We start from the raw sequence: 26751 nt of genomic DNA, 5'->3' as shown, positions 1-26751 counted from the left end.
TCTCCCTACCCTTGTTGGGTAAGATAGAATTCAAGATCCCAATGGATCTGGATGTTTTTCCCTCTCAGAGTTGATTTCCCTGAGATTGAGGTTTAAGTAAAAAAAAAAAAAACCCTCTCTTCCTCTCCTTCTTATAGGAGTTTTCTTCCCCTCCCCTTCCCATGTGAATCTTTGTGTGAGAATGATTATTCTATTTGGTCTTTCTTTACCCCCTATTTATACATTACATTTTCCCCACATGTTAGTATACATAGATTGATATAAATGTAGTCCTTATAGAAGAGAGTTTGAGTAAAAGAAGAAGATAACATTTTCCCCTTTCCTTAATATTTACCTTTTCAGGTATTCCTTGCTCTTTGATTTTCGGTATCAAACTTTCCACAGAGCTCTGGTCTTTTCTTTGCAAAAAGTTGGAAGTCTTCTATTTTGTTGAATGCCCATACTTTCCCTTGGAAGTATATAGTCAGTTTTGCTGGGTAGCTGATTCTTGGTTGGAGACCCAGCTCTCTTGCCTTTCTGAAGATCATGTTCCATGCCTTACGATCATTCAGAGTAGAACTTGCAAGGTCTTGGGTGACCCTGATTGGCATTCCTTTATATCTAAATTGTCTTTTTCTGGCTTCCTGTAGGATTTTTTCTTTTGTTTGATAGCTTTGGAATTTGGCAATTACATTCCTGGGAGTTGTCTTTTGGGGGTTTAGTGTAGAAGGTGTTCTGTGAGCTCTGTCAGTGGCTGTATTGCCCCCTTGTTCTAGAATCTCTGGGCAATTTTCTTTGATTATCTCTTGTATCACCATGTCCAGTTTGGTGTTTATTTCTGGCTTTTCTGGGAGTCCAATTATTCTTAAATTATCTCTTCTCCCTCTATTTTCCAGATCTGTCATCTTGTCGGTGAGATATTTTATGTTCTCTTCTAATTTCTTGGTATTTTAGCTTTGCTTTATTAATTCTTGCTCTTTTACACGATCGTTGTCTTCCAGCTGCCTGATTCTGGCCTTTAAAGCCTGGTTTTCCTTTTCAGTTTCATCATACCGGTTTTGTAGATGCGTGAATTTCTTTTGCATTATTTCCAACTTTTCCTCCCAGAAGGCTTCCATCTTTTTGGTCATTTCTGATTCAAATTCTTCATAGGTTTGTGGAGAGTTTCCATTTCCTTTGGAAGGTTTTGGAGTATTTTCTTGTATATTATCTTCTATCTGCTCTGTATTTTGTATTTTGGCTCCATAGAATGTGTCCAAAGTCGCCCCTTTCTTCTTATTTTTCTTGGTATTTTGGGGCTTCTGTGGAGTTTGCCATCTCTGAATGTGGAGGATTAGCTTTTCTTATCTCTGTCTGGTGTTCAGAGGCTTTAGTCCTGGGCAGATTGTCGGTTCTATGAGCTTTCCCTGGGTTAAACTGAATATGCCTCACTGGAACTGGAATGGAAGGGTCGGACCACGAGGCCACACTCTCCCCCGGCTCTCTGGGTCGGGTTGCTTTCCGGAAGTTGCCTTCAGAATAGCTGGCCGTGAGGCTGTTTTGTCGGCCTGTGGGGGGATGGGCTGCGGCTTCCCGGAGCTCCGATGGCAGGGACTTTCACTGAGACTTGGATAGCAGGATCCAGCCCGTGAGGCTGTCTTGCCCGCCCAGAGGGTTGCTGTTGTTTCGACCCTGCTCTCTGCCGGGGGAGCTCCGAGGGCAGTGACTTTCACTGGGACTCGGATAGAAGGCCCTGAGGGTTGTTGTTCCGAGGACCCTGCTCTCTGCGGGGGGAGCTCCGAGGGCAGTGACTTTCACTGGGACTTGGATAGAAGGCCCTGAGGGTTGTTGTTCAGACAAGCCTGCTCTCTGAGCCGGGCCGGGCTGCGGCTTCCCGGAGCCTTGGACTCTGAGCTCCTACCCCTTAGGTCCGAGTGATCTCGGGTTCTGGCTTTTGAGTGGGGCCTTACCTTTTGATCCGGGTCCAGGTCCAGGAGGAGGGTTCCCAGGGTCTATGCTGTTGATCGTTTTGAATTTCGGCGCCTTAGGAACTTATAGTTTGAGATCGGTCGGGAAGGGTTTTCCGGAGATCTGAACTTTAGCTTTCTCTAAGCCGCCATCTTAACCGGAAGTCTTCTCTACTGTCTTTTAAGGAAATCTTACTTTCTTGCGCCAATTTTATGGATAAAACAAAAGGTAGACATAGGTAGAAATCAATGGCACAATACTAAATATCACCAAAATGGCCAGAGCAAGAACCTAGGCAGACCTTGGATGAAACCATGACATTCAGGTAAACACTCATCTTTTGGCTCCTTCCTACAGAACATCCTCCCACCCTCCCACGCCCTAATGCCATGATGGTCAAAGACACCATGTAGAGACGTGGGTATGCGTGCTGTCCCCTGATGGAGCCACTCTCCTCCCCCTCTCCCCTTCCCCTCCCCGCCCCTCTGCCTTACTCCCCGCCCCTCTGCCTTACTCCCTCCCCTGGACAGAGCACTCAGGCCATGCCCCAGGCTTTCTTCTTCCCCTGCCTGGGTTAGCAGGGTGGGGCATGGCACCCAGCACCGTGTGCTCTAAAGGGTTCGCCATCACTGCCCTGATGGTTTCTGAATACTACTAAGGCAATTCTGCCACCCACCATTGTCTGAATCCACTCTTGATTTTGATCATGTGGGTTATAGTAGAAAGCCAAGAGCCACAGCAAGGCCTCAGGGGATTCGGCTCTCCACATCAGTAATTCCTCAGCAGCAATATCAGCCCATTCTCCAAAATGAATGAATAAAAACCACTGCTCAAAGGGACTTCCACAGGATCTGGAACAGAAATAAGATAAATGGTAGGTTGGCAAATTCACTAATTCACTCCCCCCCCGCCCCCCCCAGTTCTTAAAATTAACTTAATATTTGTGGAAGTCCTTTATGTTCCTCACTCACTGCAGTACTTAGGAGCCTCACTCAAGGGGCATACCAGCTTAGTCTTGGGTAAACAACTAACAGCGCCAGCTTGTTCCCAACCAAAGGCATTTGGAAGGATAGTTCTCTTCTTGGGAACTCCACACACGATTTCCACTAAGTATTTTCCAATTTCCAATCGTCAGAGACTTCTGTGATTGATTGTACATAGACTTTGAAAAACAATTTTCTTGTCATGATGAACAGAAATGCTGTAAAATTAAATCTGTAGATAGCACCTCCGGGCCATATAACTGTTCAACCGGATGGGAATGGGCCTCACTGGAGGTACATGCATGCCTTTCAGCTGGCTAAACAGCTAACAAATAAGAAAGAGGCTTCATACAATCGGGATAGAGTCTAGAAAAATGGCTGCCCTGCTCGCTCAGTGACAATGGCAAATGTTCTGGAGGCACAGCTGCCATGGTAGGACAACACTGATGTTGTAACTGGGGTAGAAAAATCAGTTTCTCTGAAAGCCTCTTATCTTCCTTACCAGGAAGATTTTTTTCCCTATAACCTCACAAAGCTCAGTTCAAACCTTTTCTACTCTGCTCAATAACACCATGTCCTTCTTCCTCTTAATACAACTTACTCAATGAAGACTGACATGGTCCAGTTTCCGCCTCCTCATCTTCTCCCCTTTGCCTCAAAAATCTCTCATCCTTCCTAAGAGGAAATGGCTCTTCCCTTTTTTCAAATCTAAGCACCTTCATTTATATTCACAATTCCTCCACAATCTTGCTGCACCAATGTTCTCTTTAGGCTTTCTTTCCCTCCTCACTTTGTTTCTGTCTAAAACAGGGTTTGCATACTCTATCATGAAGTCCTCTCCTCTTCATTGCCACAGTTCTCAAAAGAAAAGCAGAAATTAATTTTTATTAACACACAATCATTCTTTTTTTTTTTCAACCCTTACCTTCTGTCTTAGAATCAATACTACATATTGGTTCCAAGGCAGAAGAGCAGTCAGGGCTAGGTAATGGGGTTTAAGTGACTTGCCCAGGGTCACACAGCTGGGAAGTGTCTGAGACCAGATTTGAACCCAGGACCTCTCATCTCTAGGCCTGGCTCTGAATCCAGAGCTACCCAGCTGCCCCAGCACACATTCATTCTTCAACTCGTACTCTGGAGTCCACCACTACCACTATATTGAAACTTCTGTCAAAGGTGACACTTGAATACCTGACTAAACAATAAATGCAAAAGCATTTCCTGATCCTTGACATTTCTGACAAGTCTGACACTGCTGAATGCCAGCCCTTCCTTTCATGCTCTTTCCTTGGCTTTTATGACATAGACTCCCCTGATAATCCTTTTTAATTCTGCTTATTCCTTATTTGCCTCCTTTGCTGGTTCTTCTAGCTCCACTTACACTAAATGCATGTCCTCTTCCTGATCCTCCCCCCTATTTCAATCTCTTGGTGATCTCGTCCAGGCCTACAGTTTCAACCATCATCACAATGAGTATGACTAATCCAAACTCTTTACCTCTAACCCTGACCTCATCCTTCCTTCCAAATTTGCACTGGCAACTTTAGTCTCTGCTATCTCCCTCTACCTGGATTTCCTCAGAGTCACCATGAACACAACCTTAATTGATTATTTTCCTATTTTCCTGATGCCCTTATTGATTTTCTAACTTCTAATAATACTAAGAATAATACAAAGAATAAAACTCCTAAATCCTTCATGATGACCACCAAGTGCTTAGCTCCTACAACCCCACCCCCAGCTCCACTTCCAAAAATATAGGGAAAATATAAAAACACAAAAGAAGCAAAACCTAAAAGAAAACAAAAGGTATGATGGCTCACTGAGTACTTTGATCTTCAACTATGTTTTTGAGTGTTTTTGAAATGTGATTCAAGTGCTGACACCAAAGTCCACGTGGTAAATCTAGGAGGAAAAATAAAAAGGAGGAATAAAATATTTGGTGGGTAAATGCTCTAATTAAAATCTAGAGATCTTATCTATAGTAAGCTTTATGCTATTTTTCAGTTGTGGAACCCACCTCAAATCCATACACTTTTTTGCCCCATTCATATCTATTATGTATCCGTATTATATAGCCCATGGAACAAAGTTTCATCTGTATTACAGAGGGCTTGAGTTCAAAGGATTCTTCAAATCAGGCACTGTGTGGGCAGAGATCATATAAGCTTCCTGGAATTCAGAGTTACTGTGTCCCTGTTTTCCCAGTTCTACGCCTCCTCTGATCATAAAAGACCAATTATATCAAAATATGTGGTGACTTTCCAAAACATTCAATTGGGGATAAGAAACAAATTATCCAATTAACTCTTTTATAATTATGATCTAACTCAGTCTACAATACCTCAGTATATGGGTAGACTGATATAAAAACAACCTCCTTCTCTGAAGTTTACATTTATTCATTCATGACTATGCTATGATTTTGCACATGTACAAATACTCGAATGCCTGCAGTTTAAAATCACATACGAAAAAAAGTTCAGGCATTTTCATAAAGTCCCAAAGCAATATCCCTCAAATTTATATAAAGCATAGAGCCAAATGCATGAAATATGTTTTATCATTATTTCTTAGTTATTAGCATATATCACAGAGATGAGAGGAACAATATAAACAAAAACCCAAAACTGAAATCATTAACATTATATTATGTTACAACTTAGGAAATTAAAGGTGTTGGACCTTTATTTAAGTTGCTTTTTCTACTTTTCTTTTTAATTTTTTAAAAACTTTATTTACTGAGTCAATTTAGAACATTATTCCTTGGTTACAAGAAACATAATATTTCCCTCCATCCCCTCCCCCCTTCCCATAGGTGACAAGCAATTTTACTAGGTATTACTTGTGTCCTTGATCAGAACCTATTTCCATGCTGTTGGTGTTTGCACTGGGATGATCATTTAGAGTTTACATCCCCAGCCATGTCCCCCTCGACCCATGTGATCAAGCAGTTGTTTTTCTTTGGTGTTTTTACTCCCACAATTTTTCCACTGGATGTGGATAGTGGTTTTTTTTCGTAGATACCTGCAGTTTGTTCAGGGTCACTGCATTGCCACTAATGGAGAAATCCATTACATTCAATTGTACCACAGTGTATCAGTCTCTGTGTACAATGTTCTCCTGGTTCTGCTCCTTTCGATCTGCATCACTTCCTGGAGGTTGTTCCAGTCCCCATGGAATTCCTCTACTTTATTACTCCTTTTAGCACAATAGTATTCCATCACCAACATATACCACTATTTGTTCAGCCATTCTCCAATTGAAGGGCATCCCCTCATTTTCCAATTTTTGGCCACCACAAAGAGTGCAGCTATGAATATTCTTGTACAAGTCTTTTTCCTTATTATCTCTTTGGGGTACAAACCCAGCAGTGCTATGGCTGGATCAAAGGGCAGACAGTCTTTTAGTGCCCTTTGTACATAGTTCCAAATTGCCCTCCAAAATGGTTGGATCAATTCACAACTCCACCAGGAATGAATTAGTGTCCAGACTTTGCCACATCGTCTCCAGCATTCAGTACTTTCCTTTGCTGTCATGTTAGCCAATCTGCTAGGTGTGAGGTGATATCTCAGAATTGTTTTGATTTGCATTTCTCTGATTTATAAGAGATTTAGAACACATTTTAATGTGCTTGTTAATACTTTTGGTTTCTTTGACTGAAAATTGCCTGCTCATGTCCCTTCCCCATTTATCAATTGAAGAATGGCTTGATTTTTTGTAAAATTGATTTAACACTTTGTAAATTTGAGTAATTAGACCTTTGTCAGAAGTTGTTTTTATGAAGATTGTTTCCCAATTTGTTGCTTCCCTTCTAATTTTGGTTGCTTTGGTTTTGTTTGTACAAAAACTTTTTAATTTGATGTAAACAAAATTATTTATTTTACATTTGTGATTTTTTCTAGCCCTTGCTTGGTTTTAAAGACTTTCCTTTCCCAAAGATCTGACATGTATACTATTCTGTGTTCGCATAATTTGCTTATAGTTTCCTTCTTTTATATTCAAGTCATTCACCCATTCTGAGTTTATCTAGGTGTAGGGTGTGAGATGTTGATCTAAACCTAATCTCTCCCACACTGTCTTCCAATTTTCCCAGAAATTTATATCAAAAAGTGGATTTTGGTCCCAAGAGTTGTCATCTTTGGGCTTATAATAAATTGTCTTGCTTAGGTCACTTACCCCAAGTCTATTCCACTGATCCTCCTTTCTGTCTCTTAGCCAGTACCAAATTGTTTTGATGACCACTGCTTATAGTATAGTTTGAGTTCTGGGATTGCAAGTCCTCCTTCCTTGGCATTTTTTTTTTCATGATTTCCCTGGATATCCTTGATCTTTTGCTCTTCCAAATGAACTTTGTTATGGTTTTTCTAATTCAGTAAAAAAGTTTTTTTGGTAGTTCAATGGGTATTGCACTACTAATAAGTAAATTAATTTGGGTAGGATTGTCATTTTTATTATGTTAGCTCATCCTACCCATGAACAGTTGATGTTTTTCCAATTGTTTAGATCTAGTTTTAATTGTGTGGAGAGTGTTTTGTAGTTGTGTTCATATACTTCCTGTGTTTGTCTCGGCAGATAGATTCCTAAGTATTTTATATTGTTTAGGGTGATTTTTAAATGGAATTTCTCTTTCTAATTCTTGCTGCTAAGAAGTGTTTGAGATATATAGAAATGCTGATGACATGTGGGTTTATTTTTTATACTGAAACTTTGCTAAAATTGATTATTTCAACTAGCTTTCTGGTTGATTCTCTAGGACCCTTTAAGTAGGCCATCATATCATCTGCAGGCTTCGTCTCCTTATTGGCTTTTTTAATACCTTCAATTCCTTTTTCTTCTCTAACTGCTATAGCTAGTATTTCTAGTACAATGTTAAATAATAGAGGTAATAATGGGCATCCTTGTTTCACTCCTGATCTTATTGGGAAGGCTTCTAGTTTATCCCCATTGCAGATGATGTTTGCTGATGATTTTAAATATATACTGTTTATTATTTTTAGAAAAGGCCCTTGTCCTATGCTTTCTAGTGTTTTCAATAGGAATAGGTGTATTTTATCAGAGGTTTTTTCTGCATCTATTGAGATAATCATGTGATTTTTGTCAGTTTGCTTGTTAATTTGGTCAATTATGTGGATGGGTTGCATTCCTGGTATGAATCCTACCAGGTCATATTGAATAACCCTTGTGACCACTTCCTGGAGTCTTTTTGCTAGTATCATATTTAAGATTTTTGCATCTGTATTCATTAAGGAGATTAGTCTGTAGTTTTCTTTCTCTGTTTTTGACCTGCATGGCATTGGAATCAATACCATATTTGTGTCTTAAAAGGAATCTGGTAAAACTCCTTCTTTGCTTATTCTGTAAAATAGTTTTGCGATTATTTGTTCTTTGAATGTTTGATAGAATAGATGGACCTGGGAATTTATTCTTAGGTAGTTCTTTGATGGCCCTCTCTAATTTGTTAATATATGTACTCAAGGATATGAATTTCACCTTGAGTACTGCTTTGCCTGCATCCCATACATTTTGAAAGGATGTCTCATCGTCATTTTCTTCAATGAAATTATTAATTGTTTCTATGATTTGTTCTTTAACTGATTCTGGAGAATCGTATTGTTTAATTTGCAATTAATTTTTGATGTACCCTTACTAATTATTTTCATTGCATTGTGATCTGAGAAGGTTGCGTTTATTATTTCTGCTCTTTTGCACTTGTTTGCAATGTTTTTATGCCCTAGTACATGGCCAGTCTTTGTGAATGTACCATGTGCTGCTGAAAAGAAGGTGTATTCCTTTTTGTCCCTATTTATTTTTCTCCACATATCTACTAACTTTAATTTTTCTAAGATTTCATTCACTTCTTTCTTATTCATTTTTTGGTTTGATTTATCTAGTTCTGATAGAGGAAGGTTCAGGTCTCCCACTAGTATAGTTTTTCTCTCTATTTCATCCTTGAGCTCCACTAATTTCTCCTTTAGAAATTTGGATGCTATGCCATTTGGTGCATACATGTTGAGTATGGATATTTTCTCATTGTCTAACTGCCTTTTATCAGGATGTAATTACCTACTCTATCTCTTTTAACTAGATCTATTTTTACTTTGGCTTTGTCAGATATGATTGCGACTCCTGCCACCTTATTATCAGTTGATGCCCAATAGATTTGGCTCCATTTTCTTACTTTCACCCTATGCATAGCTGCCTTCCACATGTATGTTTCTTGTAGACAGCATATGGTAGGGTTTTGGTTTCTAATCCACTCTGCAATTTGCTTGCATTTTATTGGTGAGTTTATTCCATTCACAGACAGAGTTATGATTACCAACTCTGTATTTCCCAGCATTTTGATGTCTACTCCTAGTCCTGCCTTTTCTTCTTTCACTATTTCCTTCTACACGAATGTTTAATCAGTCCCCCTAATTCCCACCTTATTTTGCTTCCCTTTCTACCCCCTCCCTTCTTATTCCCCCCTTATTTTCTTACAATCTTTTTAAACTACCATCCCTTGTAATGCTTCCCTCCCCACCAATCCATTTGTTATCCTTCTACTTCCCTATAGGGCGCAAATCATTTCTCTGCCCCAATGGATTGGATTGTTCTTCCCTCTTTTAGTCAATTTCAACGCACATAATGGTTGAGTATTTCCCATCTCCAACCTCTTTAGCCTTCCAGTGTATTGATGTTCTCCCCCCACCATGAGTTTCTTTGTGACATATAAACTAACCTCCTTTTGTTTCTTTTCCCATTTCTTTTAGTATTAACCTCTTTTTTATCTCTAGTTGTGTGTGTATATATACACACACACACACACATATATATATATATATATATATATTTATGTCTTGGCATTTTATCCTATACAATTTGTCACTGTTTCCTATAAGTGTAATTCTTCTAGCTGCCCAGGTAATAATAACAATTTTTAAGAGTTATCAATGACCTCTTTTCTTATATGGATACATAACATTTTAACTTATTGGGGCTCTTAAAAAAAAGTTTTGTTTTTTGTTTTGTTTTTTCCACTCTTTCTTAATTATCTTTTGATGATTCTCTTGAGTTCTGTGCTTGGACATCAAATTTTCTGTTCAGATCTGGTCATTTCTTTACAAATGCTTGGAATTCTTCTATTTTGTTAAATCACCATACTTTCCCTTGTAAGAATATAATAAGTTTTGCTGGGTAGTTGACTCTTGGTTCTAGACCTAGTTCCCTTGCTTTCCAGAGTATCATATCCCTTGCCTTTTGGTCCTTCAGTGTAGATGCAGCCAGATCCTGTGTCATCCTCACTGTGGTTCCATGGTATCTGAATGACTTCTTCTTAGCAGCTTGTAATATTTTTATCTTGTTCTTGAATTTGGCTATAGCATTCCTGGGTGTTGTCAGTTGGGGATTGAGTACAAGAGGTGATCTGTGGATTCTTTCAATTTCTACTTTCCCCTCTTGTTCTAGAATATCAGGGCAGTTTTCTTGGATAATTTCCTGTAGTATGACTCCCAGGCTTTTTCTTTTGTCATGGTCTTCCAGTAGACCAATGATTCTTAAGTTGTCTCTCATGGAATGATTTCTAAATCTTCTGTTTTGTGAACAAGGTGCTTCATATTTTCCTCAATTTTTTCATTCTTTTGATTTTGTTTTTATAGTGTCCTGCTATGTTGTGAAGTCACTTGCTTCTAAATGTTGTATTCTGGTTCTTAAAGACTGGATTTCATCACTGGCTTTTTGGTTATCCTTCTCCTTCTGGTCTGATTTTTCTTTGGAGGTCATCTTTCATCTTCTTTGTCTCCTCTTTCATCTCCTTTTCCTCATTTTCAAGCTGATTAATTTTGGCTTTCAAGACAGTTTTCTGTTTCCAGATGACTTATCTTTTAAAGCTGTCTTCGGCCTCTCTTAATTGTGTTTTGAATTGTATTTTGAGTTCTTCCAAAGCCTGTAGCCAATCTCTGCCTGGTCTGTGGGGGAGGGGTGTTGGAGCTTGAGCTTTCCTGCCCTCTGAAGGCTTTAATGGGATTAAGTCCAACTGGGTTGATTCTAAAACCTGGGGGGGTGGGGAGGGGGTGTTATGGGGGATTATGGAGTGTCTGAGCTGCTACAACTAGGCTGCCTGCCTGCTCTGCACTCTGGGTTTCTTTTCCAACTGCTTCCCCACTGCCTGTGCTCGACCTTCTGAACCTGGCACAGCTTTGCCCACAAGGTACTCCCTCCAGACCAGTACACTTGCCCGCCCAGAGGTTCAAGCTGCCCTGAAGGCTTAGTGCTTTGGGGGGGGGGGGTGAGGCCCTAGGGCCTTCCTTCCCCTTAAACTTGAGTGTTTTCAAATTCAGGCTTTTGGGGGGTGTACCTTTTATGTTGAGTCCTGCAGGAGGGTTCCTTGGCTCTGTCTTGTTAGGTTTGCTTTTCAGTCCCCTAGGGGAATTTAGTTTGTAATCTTTAAGGAAGGGTTTTCAGGGGTCTGAACTTTCGCTGCCTCTATGCCACCATCTTGACTCAGCCTCTCTTAAGTTACTTCTTAAAAAAACAATCACTAGACAACACTTCTCAATGAATCTGTTTTCTGCAAATTACGACCAATACCTGTCACCGATCCCTACTATCCTCTAGAAAGACACATTAGATTCTGAGACTAAGAGAATTTGAGAGTTGTTTCAACAATCTTTAAAATTCTGATAAGCCTAGCTAATTATTTGAAGGGAACTAAAAATAATTTTGATACCCATCAACTTCCTTTCTCCTCATTTATTTTGTGATATAGGAAACTGATGCTTCTTAAAAATACTAACACATCCATGCTGCCTTGTTTGTAGCTACCAGATCTTACAGGAACACTTTCTTCAGAGATTATTTTGTATCCAATACATAATCATTTTGACTTAGCTGGCATGAGATGAACCAATACATATGCAAATAGATCTATCCTTCTGTCAGGCAGTCACACCCAAGGAAAGCCAACCTTTCCTTTTTCCATTGCTTTCGCAACATGTTATTATGGGAGCATCACAGGGAATCCAAAGGTACTCCCCAAGCCAATCAAACAAATCTAATAGAGCTATCTACTATCTATATCTACTGAATTCTTCCAACTCCTGGTCATATCTAGCAGAAAGAGAATTAAGTAAATGTTGTGTTGCTTAGAATGATCTGTTTTCTACAATTGCGTTAATTCTTCATTTATTTATTTTTAAAGTCCTCAAAATCTTTTATTTTTAAAATATTGGTGTCAGTAAAAATTGTTGTTCTGGTTCTGCTTATTTCATTCAGCATCAATTCATATAAACCTTTCCAGTCTTTGGGAAATTATTTCACAACAGCATTTTTAATGTAAAATTAATTTTTTTGAAGGGAAAATGTTTTGTTAATTTTTTCAATTTTCCCTTTCTTCTAGGTTCAGATAAAATGCACACCCCTTTCTAATTGTGTTAATACTATCTTTTCTTTAGATTTCAAGCTTTTTGATGATGAAGAACAATGCTTCCCCACTTTTTAAAGCTTTGTCTCACAATGCCATGTTTAAGCACATATCAAATATTTATTGTCCAAAAGAGGGCAAAAATTAAATCTGGAAAATCTATGTTCAAAGTGAGGCTGCACAATATAGTGAAATAAATACTTGGCATTATGAGGGAAAGACTTTAGGTACTAATCCCACTTCTGCTCCTCTACTAGCTATCCTGAATATAAAAATATTCTATGTTCAGGTGATAAATTTTGTAAAATCTTATAGGAGCCATCTGTGAGAGTGTTTCAAATACTAGACAGCTTTCTTTTTTCTTTTTTCCACTTTATAGGCAAATCTGCTAAGAAAACATATATCAATGTTCCCAGAGGTAATTTCATTACTCTAAAATCTAGTTCAACTTACCTTCTGGGTCTTGGAGTAATATCATGACAAGAGATGGAGAGGCATAAGGGAAGTAGGACTTCAATGGAAACTTCAGCTGCAAGAGAAAAAAATATCATTTTAAAGCTGAAAGAGATATTAAAGTCAGCTAGATTAGGGAATTAGGGAATTCTAGTAGGAGGAAAGCAACTAGGAAACAGAAGATAAACATTTCCCTCCATTTTAACTTAAGAAATATGGGCTAAAAACTGGTTAAGTGGACAACACCAAAAAAGGATCACTAATATTTGAATATCAACTTGTAATAAGGTCTGTTGTAGAGAAGTCTAGTTGCTCTGTTTTTCACCATATTTACTAATAACAAGGGTAAAGGCATATAGACAGTAGCTTATTAGATCTGCAAAGAATACTAAGCAAGGAGAGATAGCTAACATAGTGGGTAGAAGAGTCAGGATACAAAAAGATCTTTATAGTCCAGAATGTTAGGTTCCCCCTGAGTATATCACCCCTCTCATGGTTGGCATATTTAATTGTCAGTTCTCTGGGATCATAAATGGTCACTGCATTGATCAGAGTTCTTACGCTTTCAAAGTTTGTTTTTAAAGTGTTGTTAAGGTATAAACTATTTTCTCTGTTCTGTTCATTTTAAGCTTCATTTGTTTATTTTCAAAGTCCTCAAAATTATTTATTCTTCAAATATTGGTGTTAGTAAAAATTGTTTTTCTGACTCTGCTTACTTTATACAGCATCAGTTCATATAAACCTTTCTATGTTTGGGAAATTATTTATTTCATCATTTAAGGCACAATAGTGAATTGATTGACCACAACTTATTCAGCCATTCCTCAACTGATCAACATCCTGTTAAGTTTCCAGTCTTTTTTTTTTCCCACCACAAAAAAGAGCTGCAATAAATATTTTTTGTATATAAAGGGTTTTTTCCTCCGTCTTTTTGTTGGATCACTGTTAAGCTTTTTGTATATAATCTCAAAATGCTTTCCAAAACATCTATACCTATTCACAGTTCCAACACTCATGCATTAATGGGCCTGTTTTCCTACAACTTCTCCAACATTTTTCATTTCCTTTTCTTCTGCCATCTTTGCAAATCTGATGGGTATGAGACAGAATCTCTGAATTGCTTTAATTTGGACCATGTCCATTTTCCAAGTTGGCCACTTGATGATACATTCTTTAGCCACTGCAAACAATGAAATAAAGAAAAGTACAAAATAACCTTAGTCTTTTTGTGGCCCTTTCCCAATATGTAGTGGCAGAAGTTACTTGAAGTATATATTTTTAAGATTGTTTACAAATATTAACTTAGCTGTGAGAATGTCCAATGACTGCACATACTACTGGAAATACTAAACTGAATCATTCTTTATATTGTTGCTAAAAAAAAGAAAGGAAGATGCAACTAAACAGAAGTGTGGCTTCTTAGGGGAAATATGGCAATCAGGTAAGTGAGTATTAATTAAACGCCAACTACAAGATGCCAGGTACTGGGGACACAAAAACAAAATGAAAGTCCATGACCTCAAGGAGCTTACCTTCAATAAGGAAAGACAAACATATGCTTAAACAAGTACACAAAATATGTAGTAAAGATAAATGTGTATATACATATATATGTAAAACAAATAATTAGCAGAGTTGATATTTTTATCTGCCTCTAAAGACAATAAGAAACATCATTTCATGGGGAATTCAGTACTTAGTATTGCAGTGCTCATGATAAGTATTTGTCAAAAGATAACCATTAAATTAATTGCAGCACAGATGTCAACATCTGTTTCAGAGGGTGAAGAGGTAAAGAATGAGATTCTCCATATTAAATCAATATGTACTTTGTTATTCAGGGACTTCAATTCAACAATAGCATACATCAGAAGAATGAAAAATATGGTAGAAAATAATAGTTCCAAATGGGGGAATGAATGTGTCAAAGGGAGCAGATAGTAGAGAAGGATTAGTACTGAAAAACATATCTGATTTAGCAATTAAAAGACCATTCATAACTTCGAAAAAAGCAGTTTCAGATGACTGGTAAGGTCAAAAGGAGGATTTACACTGATAGAAACAGTACCTTTGTATGAACATATGATGAAGTTGAAATAATGGAATATTATTGTTTTTAATTTTTTAATTTTTCTATTAATTTATTTATTTAGAATATTTTTCCATGGTTACATGATTCATGTTCTTTCCCTGCTTTACTTCCAACCCTCTCCCTGAGCTGATGAGCAATTCCACTGGGTTTTAAACGTATCATTGGTCAAAACCTATTTCCATATTATTATTTGCAATAGAATGATCATTTAAAGTCAACATCCACAATCACATCCCCATCAAACTATGTCATTAATTATATGTTTTTCTTCTGCATTTCTTTTCCCACAGTTCTTTCTCTGGATGTGGATAGCGTTCTCTCTCATAAGTTCTTCTGGATTGTCCTAGATCATTACATTGCTGTTAGTTACACTCAATTGTGCCATATTCCTGGTATAAATCCCACCCAATCATAATGAATAACCCTCGTGATCACTTGCTGGAGTCTTTTTGCTAGTATTCTATTTAAGATTTTTGCATCTATGTTCATTAAGGAGATTGGTCTATAGTTTTCTTTCTCTGTTTTGGTCTTCCTGTCTTTGAAATCAATCAATATGTCATCAAAGGAAGTTGGTAAAACTCCTTCTTTGCTTATTTTGTCAAATAGTTTGTAAAGTATTTGGATTAGTTATTCTTTAAATGTTTGATAGGATTCATTGGGGATTTTCTCTTAGGGAGTTCCTTGATGGGTTGGTTCAATTTCTTTTTCTGAGATGGGATTGTTTAAGTATTCTATTTCCTCTTTTGTTAATCTAGGCAATTTATATTTTTGAAAATATTCACCCATTTCACCTAGATCGTCATATTTATTGCCATAAAATTGAGCAAAATAATTCTTAATAATTACCTTAATTTCCTCTTCATTAGAGGGGAGGTTGCCCTTTTCATCTTTGATACTATTAATTTGATTTTCTTCTTTCATTTTTTATTAGATTAACCAGTACTTTATATATTTTATTTGTTTTTTTTTTATCAAAATACCAGCTCCTAATTTTGTTGATAATGACTTTTACTGCATCATGATCTGAAAAAATTGCATTTATTATTTCTGCTTTCCTACAGTTGTTGGCCATGTTTTCATGCCTTAGTATATGGTCAATCTTTGTATATGTGCCATGTGCTGTTGAAAAAAAGGTATATTTAAAAAAGGAATATTTTTAATATACTATTATATACATGTTATACATACAAAGGAATACACCTTCTTTTCAGCAGCACATGGCACATATACAAAGATTGACCATGTACTTGGAATATTATTATTAATAATAATGATAAAACTTGGAGGCAGGTAGGTAGCTTAGTGCATTGAGAACTAGGTCTAGAGATGGGAGATCCTGGGTTTGAATATGGCCTCAGACACTTCCTAGCTATGTGACCATGGGCAAGTCACCCCACTGACTAGCCATTATTGCTCTTCAGCCTTCAAACCAATACAAGTATTTATTTTGAGATGGGAAGTTAGAGTTAAAAAATAATAAAGATAAAATTTTACATGGCATGTATATGTTAGTTACTATGAAATGAATTGTGATGATATAAATTTAAGCTAGAAATTTGGCAAATCATTCTCCTTTTCAACATGTGGAGGATCCCAATAAAAACCTAGGGGAATGGCCAAAGCTGGCAATCTGATATAAGAATAGTATGATGGACTTAAGCTAGGAGCTAGATGAAGAATAGCAGTAGGAAACTGATGGGACAAGGTAAATAAGGACAGACTGTCAGGAGCAGGTGTGGCTTTAGAGAAATCTGAACCCCCAAACTTGGCAAATATACTCAGAGTAGGGAGGGCCAAAGAACAGCTGAGGCAACTGGCCCCATCCCACTCCATGTATTGGATGTGTTCTATCACAGCTGATTCAAAAGCAACAACCTTCCACTCCCACAGCTCTCTGCCTTCTGTAGTTAGGATGCATATCTCCTGTTTTTAGATGAGGATCTTAATTTCATGAAATCATAAATGCTTTGAATAGTAAGGGTGTGAGGGGAAGACAGTAGAGGGCCAGTTTGGCTGTTACAGAATTGGGAGGATCTGGTTCAGGCACTGCCAGATCCCTGCTTGCTCATGGTCGGCCTTTTTGCCCCAAGTCTGGAATCAGCTTTTACAAATGATACTCAGTGACCACATAATTATAGTTAAACAAATGACTAAAAGATAAAACAAGATCCCACTTTGTGTTGACTCTACAAAATCATTTGATGTGGCAGAGCAAAATGTTCCCTTCAAAGCTTCTTCCCAACATGTGTATGCCAAAATTAAATAAAATTCATTAAAAGATACAACACAGATAACTGTTTCTCATCAATTATAAGACAGCATAAGATAATGTATGCTTGTTTGCCAACAGATTCTGCCATTGTTGTGGGAAATGATTCTATAGATTAATGAATCAACATATATTTATTAAATGTATATTATATGTCAAGCCCTGTGCAAGTTTTACAGAAACAATCTCTACTTGGAAAGAAGTTCTGTTTTAATAGGGGAGACAATAAGGACATAAAGAATAAATATAAACAAAGAAAAATGAATGAATGAGTGGATAAATAAGTAAATATAAGTTTAAATAGCTAAGGAGAGGACTGTATATTTGATATAGACATCCGTGGCAGTTTGGGGTAAAGTTTGCTTTAAAGGAGGATCACTTTGGCAAAAGAATGGGTGATGGACTGGAAGGGGGAGAGATAAAGAGAGTGGGAGGAGGGGAAGCTCATATCAGAAGGCCTCACTCTCCCCAATAAATAAGAGGCAAAGTCATCAGCTAAGAGAGATGGGAAAAGTATTGGAGAAATGAGGGAGAAACGAGGTTTGGAAAAACTTTTGTGGGTGAGGGAATATACAGGGAAGTAAAGGGCTTGATTGTAAGATGAGAAAATTGAACTGGTTCATAGGGTTAAGATTAAAAAGGGAGGGAAGTAAAATCAGAATATTAATGCCCTGAGAAAGTACTGAATGGTGATGGGGCAAAAGAAATCCATCAAGATAAAGAATGCCTTTAGAAAGGACGAAGCAGAGAAATAGAATGATAAGAAGATAAAAGAATGTCAGTGTTTTAAACTACGAAGATGAAACACTTGTGATGACGTCCAGTTTGTGGAAGGTGATGCTGATGGCATCAAGACATGGAATGTTGCAGAACCTCCTAAATGATATCTAAAATTATTTAAGAATTAGATGCAATGATTCCTACAGGAAAAATCAAGTAGAGGGAGGGAGGGAGAATGAGAGGAAAGAAGGAAGGATAGAAGTGAAAGGAGGAGTTAGAAAGGAGGGAGAAGAAAGAAAGAGAAGGAAAATATGTATTGAGTACCAACTCTGTGCCAGTAGCTAAGCACTTTACAAATATTAGCTTATTTGAGCCTCACAAAAACCAAATGATATAGGAACTATTATTATCCCCACTTTGCAGGACAGTAACTGAGGCAGAGGTGAAATGACTTGCTCAGAGTCACATAGCTAGTGAGTACCTGGGGTAAGATTTGAACTCAGGTCTTTCCAGGTCCAGACCTTGTGCTCTATTCACAGCAATGCCTAGCTATTTCCTGATAAATGCTAATTGTTCAGAATATAGACGAACCACTAAAGAGCTGTTCTTAATTTCCTAAAATTTGGATACGCACTGCAAAAGCACAAGGATCTGTATCCAGAATTAAATAGGATCAGAATGGGCTGCTTATCTATTAGAATACTTGTATTTTTATAGCGATATAACATGACTGAGTCCTAGAATACCTGTTTTTGAAGATTTAACTTCGAGGGTTACCCAAAAAACAGAGGAGAACCTCATCGTAGGCCATACAAATTACAGTAAAAAAAAAACAATGCAGGAGAAGCAGCATGGCAGGGGTTATCAGAAATGTGTATAACTGGAAAATAAGATAGGCTACTTGGTGGAGAAAACTAAGAGAGTTAATGGAAAGGCTATGCTGGTATTCATATCCATGCAGTGTCAGGAAATCTAAGGAAGGCGCTTAGCCTGCTGGGTGAAACTATGGAAGATTTGTGGAAATTCCCATCAACACTATCTCCTGTACTACCTCTTTTGAGACCCAGATACATTTGAGAACTGAATATGAGAGCCTTGGGAACAGTAGTTCCCTCTGGAATCCTGGTCCTGTTTCCAGGCCAGGTCCCTTAGCCATCATGGACAAGAGAAGATCATTATGGAAAAGGAGTCTACTTTCTTCACCACGACCAACATCACCCAAATGTCACTAATGTAACCTAATTCCACAGCCTTGGACAGGTGAATAGGAGAGACAGAAATGCCACCAACAAAATCAAAGATGATGAAAGTAGCCTGAATGAACCATGAATATGTTAAGGAGACTGTGCTAACGATGACATAATTAACATGTGTAAACCTTAAAATTTCTCAGACTTATGAATGTTGGAAATTTCCCCATTGGGGAATCTTCTACTTGGAAGAATTCCCTAGCAGATAGTGAGAATTCTACTTGAAATGTGAAGGCTCCTTGCCTTGGGAGTATCCCTACTCCACCCTACTTAAGACTGCTTTGGGACAGAGGGCTCCTTGCTTAACAATGAAAGTGCTTTGACCCATGCTTATGAAAAGGACAGGAAGTTCTTTGAGTCATGCCTGTTTTTAAAATTGATACAATGGGATGCTAGGTACCCATATAGGTGGGGCAACTTGTAAACTACTTAAACCTAAAAGGGTGATAACTTATTCAGGTTTTTTCTTAATGAAATTTGTCGACACAGCAGCACTTTTTTCCTGACTTACTAAAGAGATTAAAACTACTCAGCTGTGAATTCAAAATGGGCGGTCCTTTAGAAACATCTACAGTGAGTGGTAGATGTAAGGACTTAGGGGAGGTGACAGAGGAAATTTTGCCCTTAAAAATAAGAGCTTGGATCTCATTCAGGATCTGGATTTCTGACTCATTCTGAAGGAGAGCTCCTTGAGGAGCTCCTCTGAGGGGCTCTGTCCCTCTGGGGTAGGAGCTCTGGAGGCTCTTGAGAGAGGCCCTTTGAAACAATCTCTGGCTGGAAGACTCTTTGAGGAAGGACGCTGGCCTGGTGTCACTAGTATCCTTGTTTAATCAGATCTTGTGGTGAGTGTTAAAAAACTGACTGATTTCTCTTTTAAGACTCAGGTCTAGGCCATATTGGCTTGAGGCCCTTCATACTTATTCCTTTCTTACTCTCTCTTCCTTTGATTACTCATTGTATTGTTAATTAAAAATCTCTATAAAACCCAATTGACTTGGATATTTGAATAATTGGGAATATTTCCCTGGCGACCACCTTATATTTGATTTTAACACCCAAGACACTGCAGTGAAACATATTTCTGCAGTCAAATTTACTCAGCCTCTCTTATTATATCTATCACAATTTATATCTACCACTATTTTAATCACTACAGTTTAAGACCTCAGCCATTTAAAATCTCACACATGGTTGAAGGAGGAGGAAGATACCAAAACATGGGGTAAAAAGTCTCAGGCCCAATTTAAAAAAATAAAGGTAACCAAGAAAATATAAATTACTACCAACCTATATGACTACTTTCATGCCTATGCAAAAACAACAAGAATCATTTTTATGAGAAAGGCATATCTGATAAGGGAATTAGTAAAGAACAAGCAACCTTTCAGAAAGGATAGCCAACACTGGACCGCATATTCTACTTCACAATTAACTAAAAGATACAGCGAATACAAAATTCCATCGTGCTTTAAAAGCATTTAATGAGGTAGAATAAAATATTGTCACAGAATCTTTTTACAATAAGGTGTCTCCTATTCCTTGAAAGATGATATAACTCTGTTTAACAGCCTTCTGATCATAAATACTAAGGAAGGGATAAGAGAGAGAGCTGCATTCTAGCCAAACGGATTCAGCAAAGGGATGGAGGAGGTCCAATGCAGAGTCCCAGGAGATGAAGTGTTTACTATGGATGATAAGGCCCTATATGTTCTCTGGTTTTCTGATGATATTGTGCTGTTTGTGCCAACACCCAAAACTTGGTAGAGTCTCTTGGAAGAAATCTATAATAATTCAACGGAATCTGGCATATTTTTCCACATAGGAAAGAATAAGTAGATGAAGAATGTCTATTGGCCAGATTATAAGATGGATAATTTATAAAGAGCACATGCATGTGTACATGTACACACACTCAGAGTACAGGCAATACAGATGGACTGTTAAGTTGGACTAATAGATTGAAAGGAGGAAGAGGTAGGAGAATGGCTTGGCCTGCCTATATGAACATACATGGGGTTTTAATAGACCCAAACATTTCATGAGAAAAAGCAAAGGTCCATAATTTTTAAAACCAATATTCTGCTGATACTACTATATGTTTGTGGAACATAATAATCTTCATGGGATTAAAAATTAATATCACATGAGGGGTAAAAGAATCATGTTTGTGGTGCCTAGGATACGACTTCTAACCAATGCCAAACATAAGAACAAGAATAAAAGATGTCACCAAAGAATTATAAGAATGACAGAAAATATGTGGTCTCATGAGTATATTGAAATTGAGGATGAGGGAAAGGAATGACAGATAAAAAGTCAGAGTACTCCACTGATAGCTTAAGAATTTCAGGAAGAGGAGGCGGAGTCAAGATGGCCACATAGAAGGAGCAGAAGTTCATACCTCTGAATACCCTTCCTTACTGATCACAAACTGAAAGCTCCTAGGGGACTGAAAATCAAACTTAACAACAAGACAGAGCCAAGGAACCCTCCTGCTGGACTCAATCCAAAAGGTACACCCCTGCAAAAGCCAGAATCCAAGAACACTTGGGTTTAAGGGGAAGGTCCTAGGACCCCTCCCCCTGCCAACCTAGAGCACTGAGACTCCAGCAGCAGTGGGAACCTCTGGGTGATGGTCTGGAGGGTGTACCTTGTGGACAGGGCAGAGCCAAGCTCTGAGCGTCGAGCACAGATGGGGGGGAAGGAGGTGGAGAGTAGCTGGCAACCTGGTCAGAGCAGGGGAGATCTTCCATACTGCTCCAGCCTTCCAGGAGGTTTTTGGCCTCCGAGCACACCTAGCCCAACACAGTTGAACTTAATCCCATTAAAAGTCTTCAGAACCTAGGGAAGCCTAGGCTGCAAAACCCCTCCCTCGCTAACTGCTGGAATTTAATCCAATCAAAAGCCTCCAGAGGTCAGGGAAGGGCAAACTCCAACACTCCTCCCCCAGAGACTGCACCAAGAGATCTTCTGTTAAAACTCCAACAGGGGAGACTGACAGAAAACCCCAAAACCAAAAAAATGAGAGGAGCAAGAGCGCAGACAACTACGGGGAGCAAAGAAGGGGTAAATATGAGTAAACAACAGAAAAAGAAGAAAGAAATTACAATTCAGCTTCTGCACAGGCAACGAACCAAGAACAAACAATATACAGGAAGAGGCAAGTAATAAAACAGAAAACCCAGCGAATTGGACACAGGCTTTGGAAGAACTCAAAATGTAATTCAAATGCCATACCCATTGAACTTCCAAAATTTTTTTTTACTGAATTAGAAAAAACCATAACAATTTATTTGGAAGAACAAAGGATCAAAGATATCCAGGGAAATCATGAAAAAAATACAAAGGAAGGTGGCCTTGTAGTCCCAGATCTCAAACTCTATTATAAAGCAGTGGTCATCAAAACAATTTGGTACTGGCTAAGAGACAGAAAGGAGGATCAGTGGAACAGACTTGGGGTAAATGACCTCAGCAAGATAGTCTATGATAAGCCCAAAGATCCCAGCTTTTGGCACCAAAATTCTACATTTGATAAAAACTGCTGGGAAAACTGGAAGACAGTGTGGGAGAGATTAGGTTTGAATCAACATCTCACACCTGACACCAAGATAAACTCAGAATAGGTGAATGACCTGAATATAAAGAAGGAAACTATAAGCAAATCAGGCGAAAATAGAATAGTATACTTGTCAGATCTTTGGGAAAGGAAAGATTTTAAATCCACTTTTTTTTTTTTACTCAAATCACCTGTTACTTACTCAACAATGTATATATTGTTGCCTCTCTTTCCAGATAATTTAAATAAATGGGCATGGCCTATTTCATTTTTGTCTCTCCAAAGTCTAAAATGATGCTATGTAAAAGGTTAGTACTTAATACATTCGCTGTTATAGAAAACTCAAAAGGGAGAGATTTTCTGGACTGTTTCCTAAATAAAGAATTTAAAGTATATACAAGGAAAGATGAAAATAAGTTAGAGAGTTCCTTAAAAGTAAGTGTAATAGAGACAGCTGGGTGGCTCATTAGATGGAGACCCAGGTCTAGAAATGGGAGGACCTGGGTTCAAATTTGGCTTCTGACACTCTCTGCCTGTATGGCCTTTGCAAGTCATTTAACCCCCATTGCCTAGTCCTTACTGCTCTTTTGCATTGGAACCAATACTTAGTATCGATTCCAAGATGGAAGGTAAAGGTTTAAAAAAAGGGGGGGGGGGCATTTGATCCCTCCTAAATTCTGATTTTTTTAAGAATGAGGACACTTTGCTACTAGTTACCTTCTTCTCTAATCCAGTTCTTAACTGGGGTTCTTAACCAGTGTTTATTAATACATTTTATTTTTAAAAAAGACAAATGATTTCCTTTTAAATTACATGGGTTTCATTTTACGCATTTAAAAACATTATTCTGAGGGCATGGGGGGGAGCAGTTTGGTGGCTCAGTGGATTGAGAGCCAGGCCTAAGGTCCTGCCTGGAGGAAGGGGGTCCTACGTTGAAATACGACTTCAGACACTTCCTAGCTGTGTGGCCCTGGGCAAGCTACTTAACTCCTAAAGTCCCTGGCCCTTCATGCTCTCTGTCTTAGTACCAAGACGCACTATTGACTCTAAAATGGAAGGTTTTTAAAAAACAAAACAAAAAATATTATTCCGACCGAGTCCACAGGTTTTACCCGACTGCTGCAGTGCGCACAGACACGGCTAAGCATTCCTACCTGAAGGTAAGGTGAGATAGGACAGCGCCAATCACTGAGGAAAACCTCCTAAAGTCTCAGAAGACGTCTCTGCAGGTAGAGGAGCTCGTGTTTCTGGCAGAGCTGAACCGGGCTGACGCGCTGTCCGGTCCTCCCTAGGCAAAATCAAGAGATCTGAAGCAGGGGATGACCGGAGGTCGCCAGAGACCGTGGCAGCGACCAGAGAACGCTGAAAATGCCACGTGCGACATGGAGCCTGGGAGCCGGCACTCTGGGGAGAGGCGGCTGCGCACTCCAGCTGGAGACGCAGCACAGGTCTGGACGCAGGCCGCACCCGTCACGCTATCCATTTCCCCTTTTAACACCGCAAAGAGCCCCACAGTTCTTGGCATGCTGCGCACATGGGCCTGCATCTCCGTTTGTGCACACGTCCGGATGAGTGTTCTACTCCGGGAAAGCCCACATCAGTAGGGAAGCGCGCTGCTTTTTAGGGTTCCGTCTCCCTTGGGTCTCGGGGGGATTCTCCCTGAAGGCGGTTCATGCTGTCTGGCCTCCTTTACTTCTCCGAGTGTGATGTGAGGGGCTCAGGGACTCTGTGAAGCTCACTTGTGCTGGTGGCCTCCCGCTCTACACGTCCACCTCTCCCTCGGGCTTGACGTCGGTTTGGATGCACACGGAATCCTGACACACAAGCAAATGGCGAGTTTCCAGGAGCCGATTCTCATAGAGGTGGCACCTTCTCCTGTCACAGCTCCCAGGTAGATCAACGAATGCCTAATCCTGGAGAAGGGGAGTCCCGATGGACCTTTCAGGAACACGTTCCGGATCAGCAGACAGCGGACATGGCAGGAAACCGCGTCCCCTGTTTAAGTGAGAGCTTCTGTAACGCGCCGCTCTGTCACCATTTTGGAGAAGCGTCTCTAGCCATGAAGGTACAGCATCAGCAAAAAGCCTCTTCATTCAAATGGCTTTGCTTTAACTGACTGCACTCATTGACGAGCCTACTCTACGATGCGTCAGTCTACCAGGGTCACTAAAGAGAAGACTTTTGTGATAAGTAGGAAAACAATAAAATATCACACACCTGTTTGCTATCTTTCTGGAAGGCTTGAACAAAGCACTGCGTAAACACTTGTATAATAGTCAATACTTCTGACGTTCCATTGGTTTCCAGTAGTGCATTCCTAAACGTTGTAATATCAAATTATGAAAGTTTTCATTATTAATAAAATAAAATTAATAATATCAACAAGATTAAACAAGATTATTGATATTAATATTAATGATATTAATAAATGTAAGTCCCACTGACATTCATTAGGAGGAAAAAATAGTGAAAATATTCTTTTTATGTTATGGCTTTGAATTCCCTCAACTAATCACATTTCCTAAAAACTGTCTAAAAATTCCGTAAGCAAAAATTTTACGTGCTTTTCTGTAATTCAGGCTAAGCTTCATGGCAGGTTTTTCAGGAACCTTCATTCAATGAACAATGATAAAAAGACAAGCAACTGTAAATCACCCCAACTTTGTAAACTAAGAAACAAAACCCAAATAGCCAAAGTGACCAACAGACAAGTAAATAAAAGATCTAGGAGAAGCAAATAGGTCTAGAATTGCCAAGTTATTTTCCCCTGTCTGATACAACTCTTCTTTTAAAAATTCCTTTAAAAATGAATCATTGTAAAAACAAACAAACAAAAAAATCCCTCCATAAACATCTGTAATCAAAGTAAGCTGTTTACCTTTAATTAATAAAAACATTATTTTATTATTATTATTTCTACATGTTTTTATCTAAAATACCAATCTGATTCTCAATCATATTCAAAAAGGTTTTTTTCCTTTCTTATTTAAAATTTCCAATTTAGAATATCTAATTTTTATAAATAGGGTCTTATTACCATCAGATGTAACAGTTCCTTTGTTGGGGAGGAAGAATCTTTAGAAGCAATATTTCACTTCTTAATTTTATCCTAGAAAATCAGCCCATCCACAAAGGATTGTCTATAAATGTCCAAAGATAATCGGAAGCTCCTATTTTCAGTTCCGTCTCAAAATGTCATGTTAAGGGCTCCCTACAAATAGCCAGTAATAACCCAGCCATGCCAGTGAGCTCTGCAGTTTATACTGGGAGACCTAATTCATTTTCCAAAGAGCTAAGACAACTAAAACTAATTTTCCCAGTGGCAGGATATTCTGAAGAAATACGGCTCATGGATTCTAAGGTTATACACTTGGCTTGTTTTGCTTTCAGAAGAATGCTGTAACAAAATCAGCACAATTATGGTCTAAAGGCTTCTCTTAAGACTAAATCAGCTCCTAATGAATGGTTGGCCCTCATGTGGTGAACCGAACACATTGCTGCTTCCCAGTATTCTGAGTTGAAAAATTCCCAGAGTGAATTAATCCAACATTGTTTTAACATTATCAGCAGAATCACAAAAGGCAAATAATAAATAAGGCAGATATCTTACATGAGCCTTAAGTTTACAGTACTAAATTCAAATGATCTGTCTGAATCTGATTATTTCCTATATCTTCCCTGGATGAAGGAAAAAAGGTAGCACAGAAAAATCTGCAACTGACTTAAACTCTAATTGTCAGTAGTCTAAAGATATTTTTGTCTGTCATTCAAATTTAGTTTTAAAACCGACGGCATTAGATTAACTGCCCCCAAACCATTAAATGATACTTGCCTAAAAATTTCATCAACAATTCGGAATATGCTGGGATGACAGGCTGCTTGAGGCTATGAGAGAAAAAAAAAGAGAGTGTAAATGACATCAACAGTTAGACTTTACCAAGAATGTGGATTATTAAACTATTATTCCCAGTGTAAGAAGAATAGCCTTTTGGACTAGAAAGGACAAAAATCATATTCTTTCCTAGGCTAAAAAAGCGTAAATTAATTATTCAGTGACTCATAAAGAAAGAAGCACTTACTGGCACTTGAAAAATAGACT

General features: G+C 38.4%; 1 protein-coding gene across 2 annotated transcripts in view; it reads right to left on the bottom strand.

Annotated features, from left to right (window-relative positions):
- The window catches only part of FANCC (FA complementation group C), a 223763-nt gene that overhangs the window by 21395 nt on the left and 175617 nt on the right, over positions 1 to 26751 (bottom strand). For both annotated transcript variants that reach the window (XM_007497923.3, XM_007497925.2), the window contains 5 exons: positions 26485 to 26537; positions 24870 to 24969; positions 12766 to 12841; positions 4733 to 4814; positions 2603 to 2777 (listed from right to left, as the gene is read on the bottom strand). In XM_007497923.3, coding sequence (XP_007497985.1) covers positions 2603 to 2777; positions 4733 to 4814; positions 12766 to 12841; positions 24870 to 24969; positions 26485 to 26537 — 486 coding nt within the window. The remainder of the gene's footprint in view (positions 1 to 2602; positions 2778 to 4732; positions 4815 to 12765; positions 12842 to 24869; positions 24970 to 26484; positions 26538 to 26751) is intronic.

This window comes from Monodelphis domestica, chromosome 7 (assembly GCF_027887165.1).
Source record: "Monodelphis domestica isolate mMonDom1 chromosome 7, mMonDom1.pri, whole genome shotgun sequence".
Lineage (NCBI taxonomy): Eukaryota > Metazoa > Chordata > Mammalia > Didelphimorphia > Didelphidae > Monodelphis > Monodelphis domestica.
Note: the sequence above shows the minus strand (reverse complement) of the source record. Positions and strands in the feature narration are given on the sequence as shown.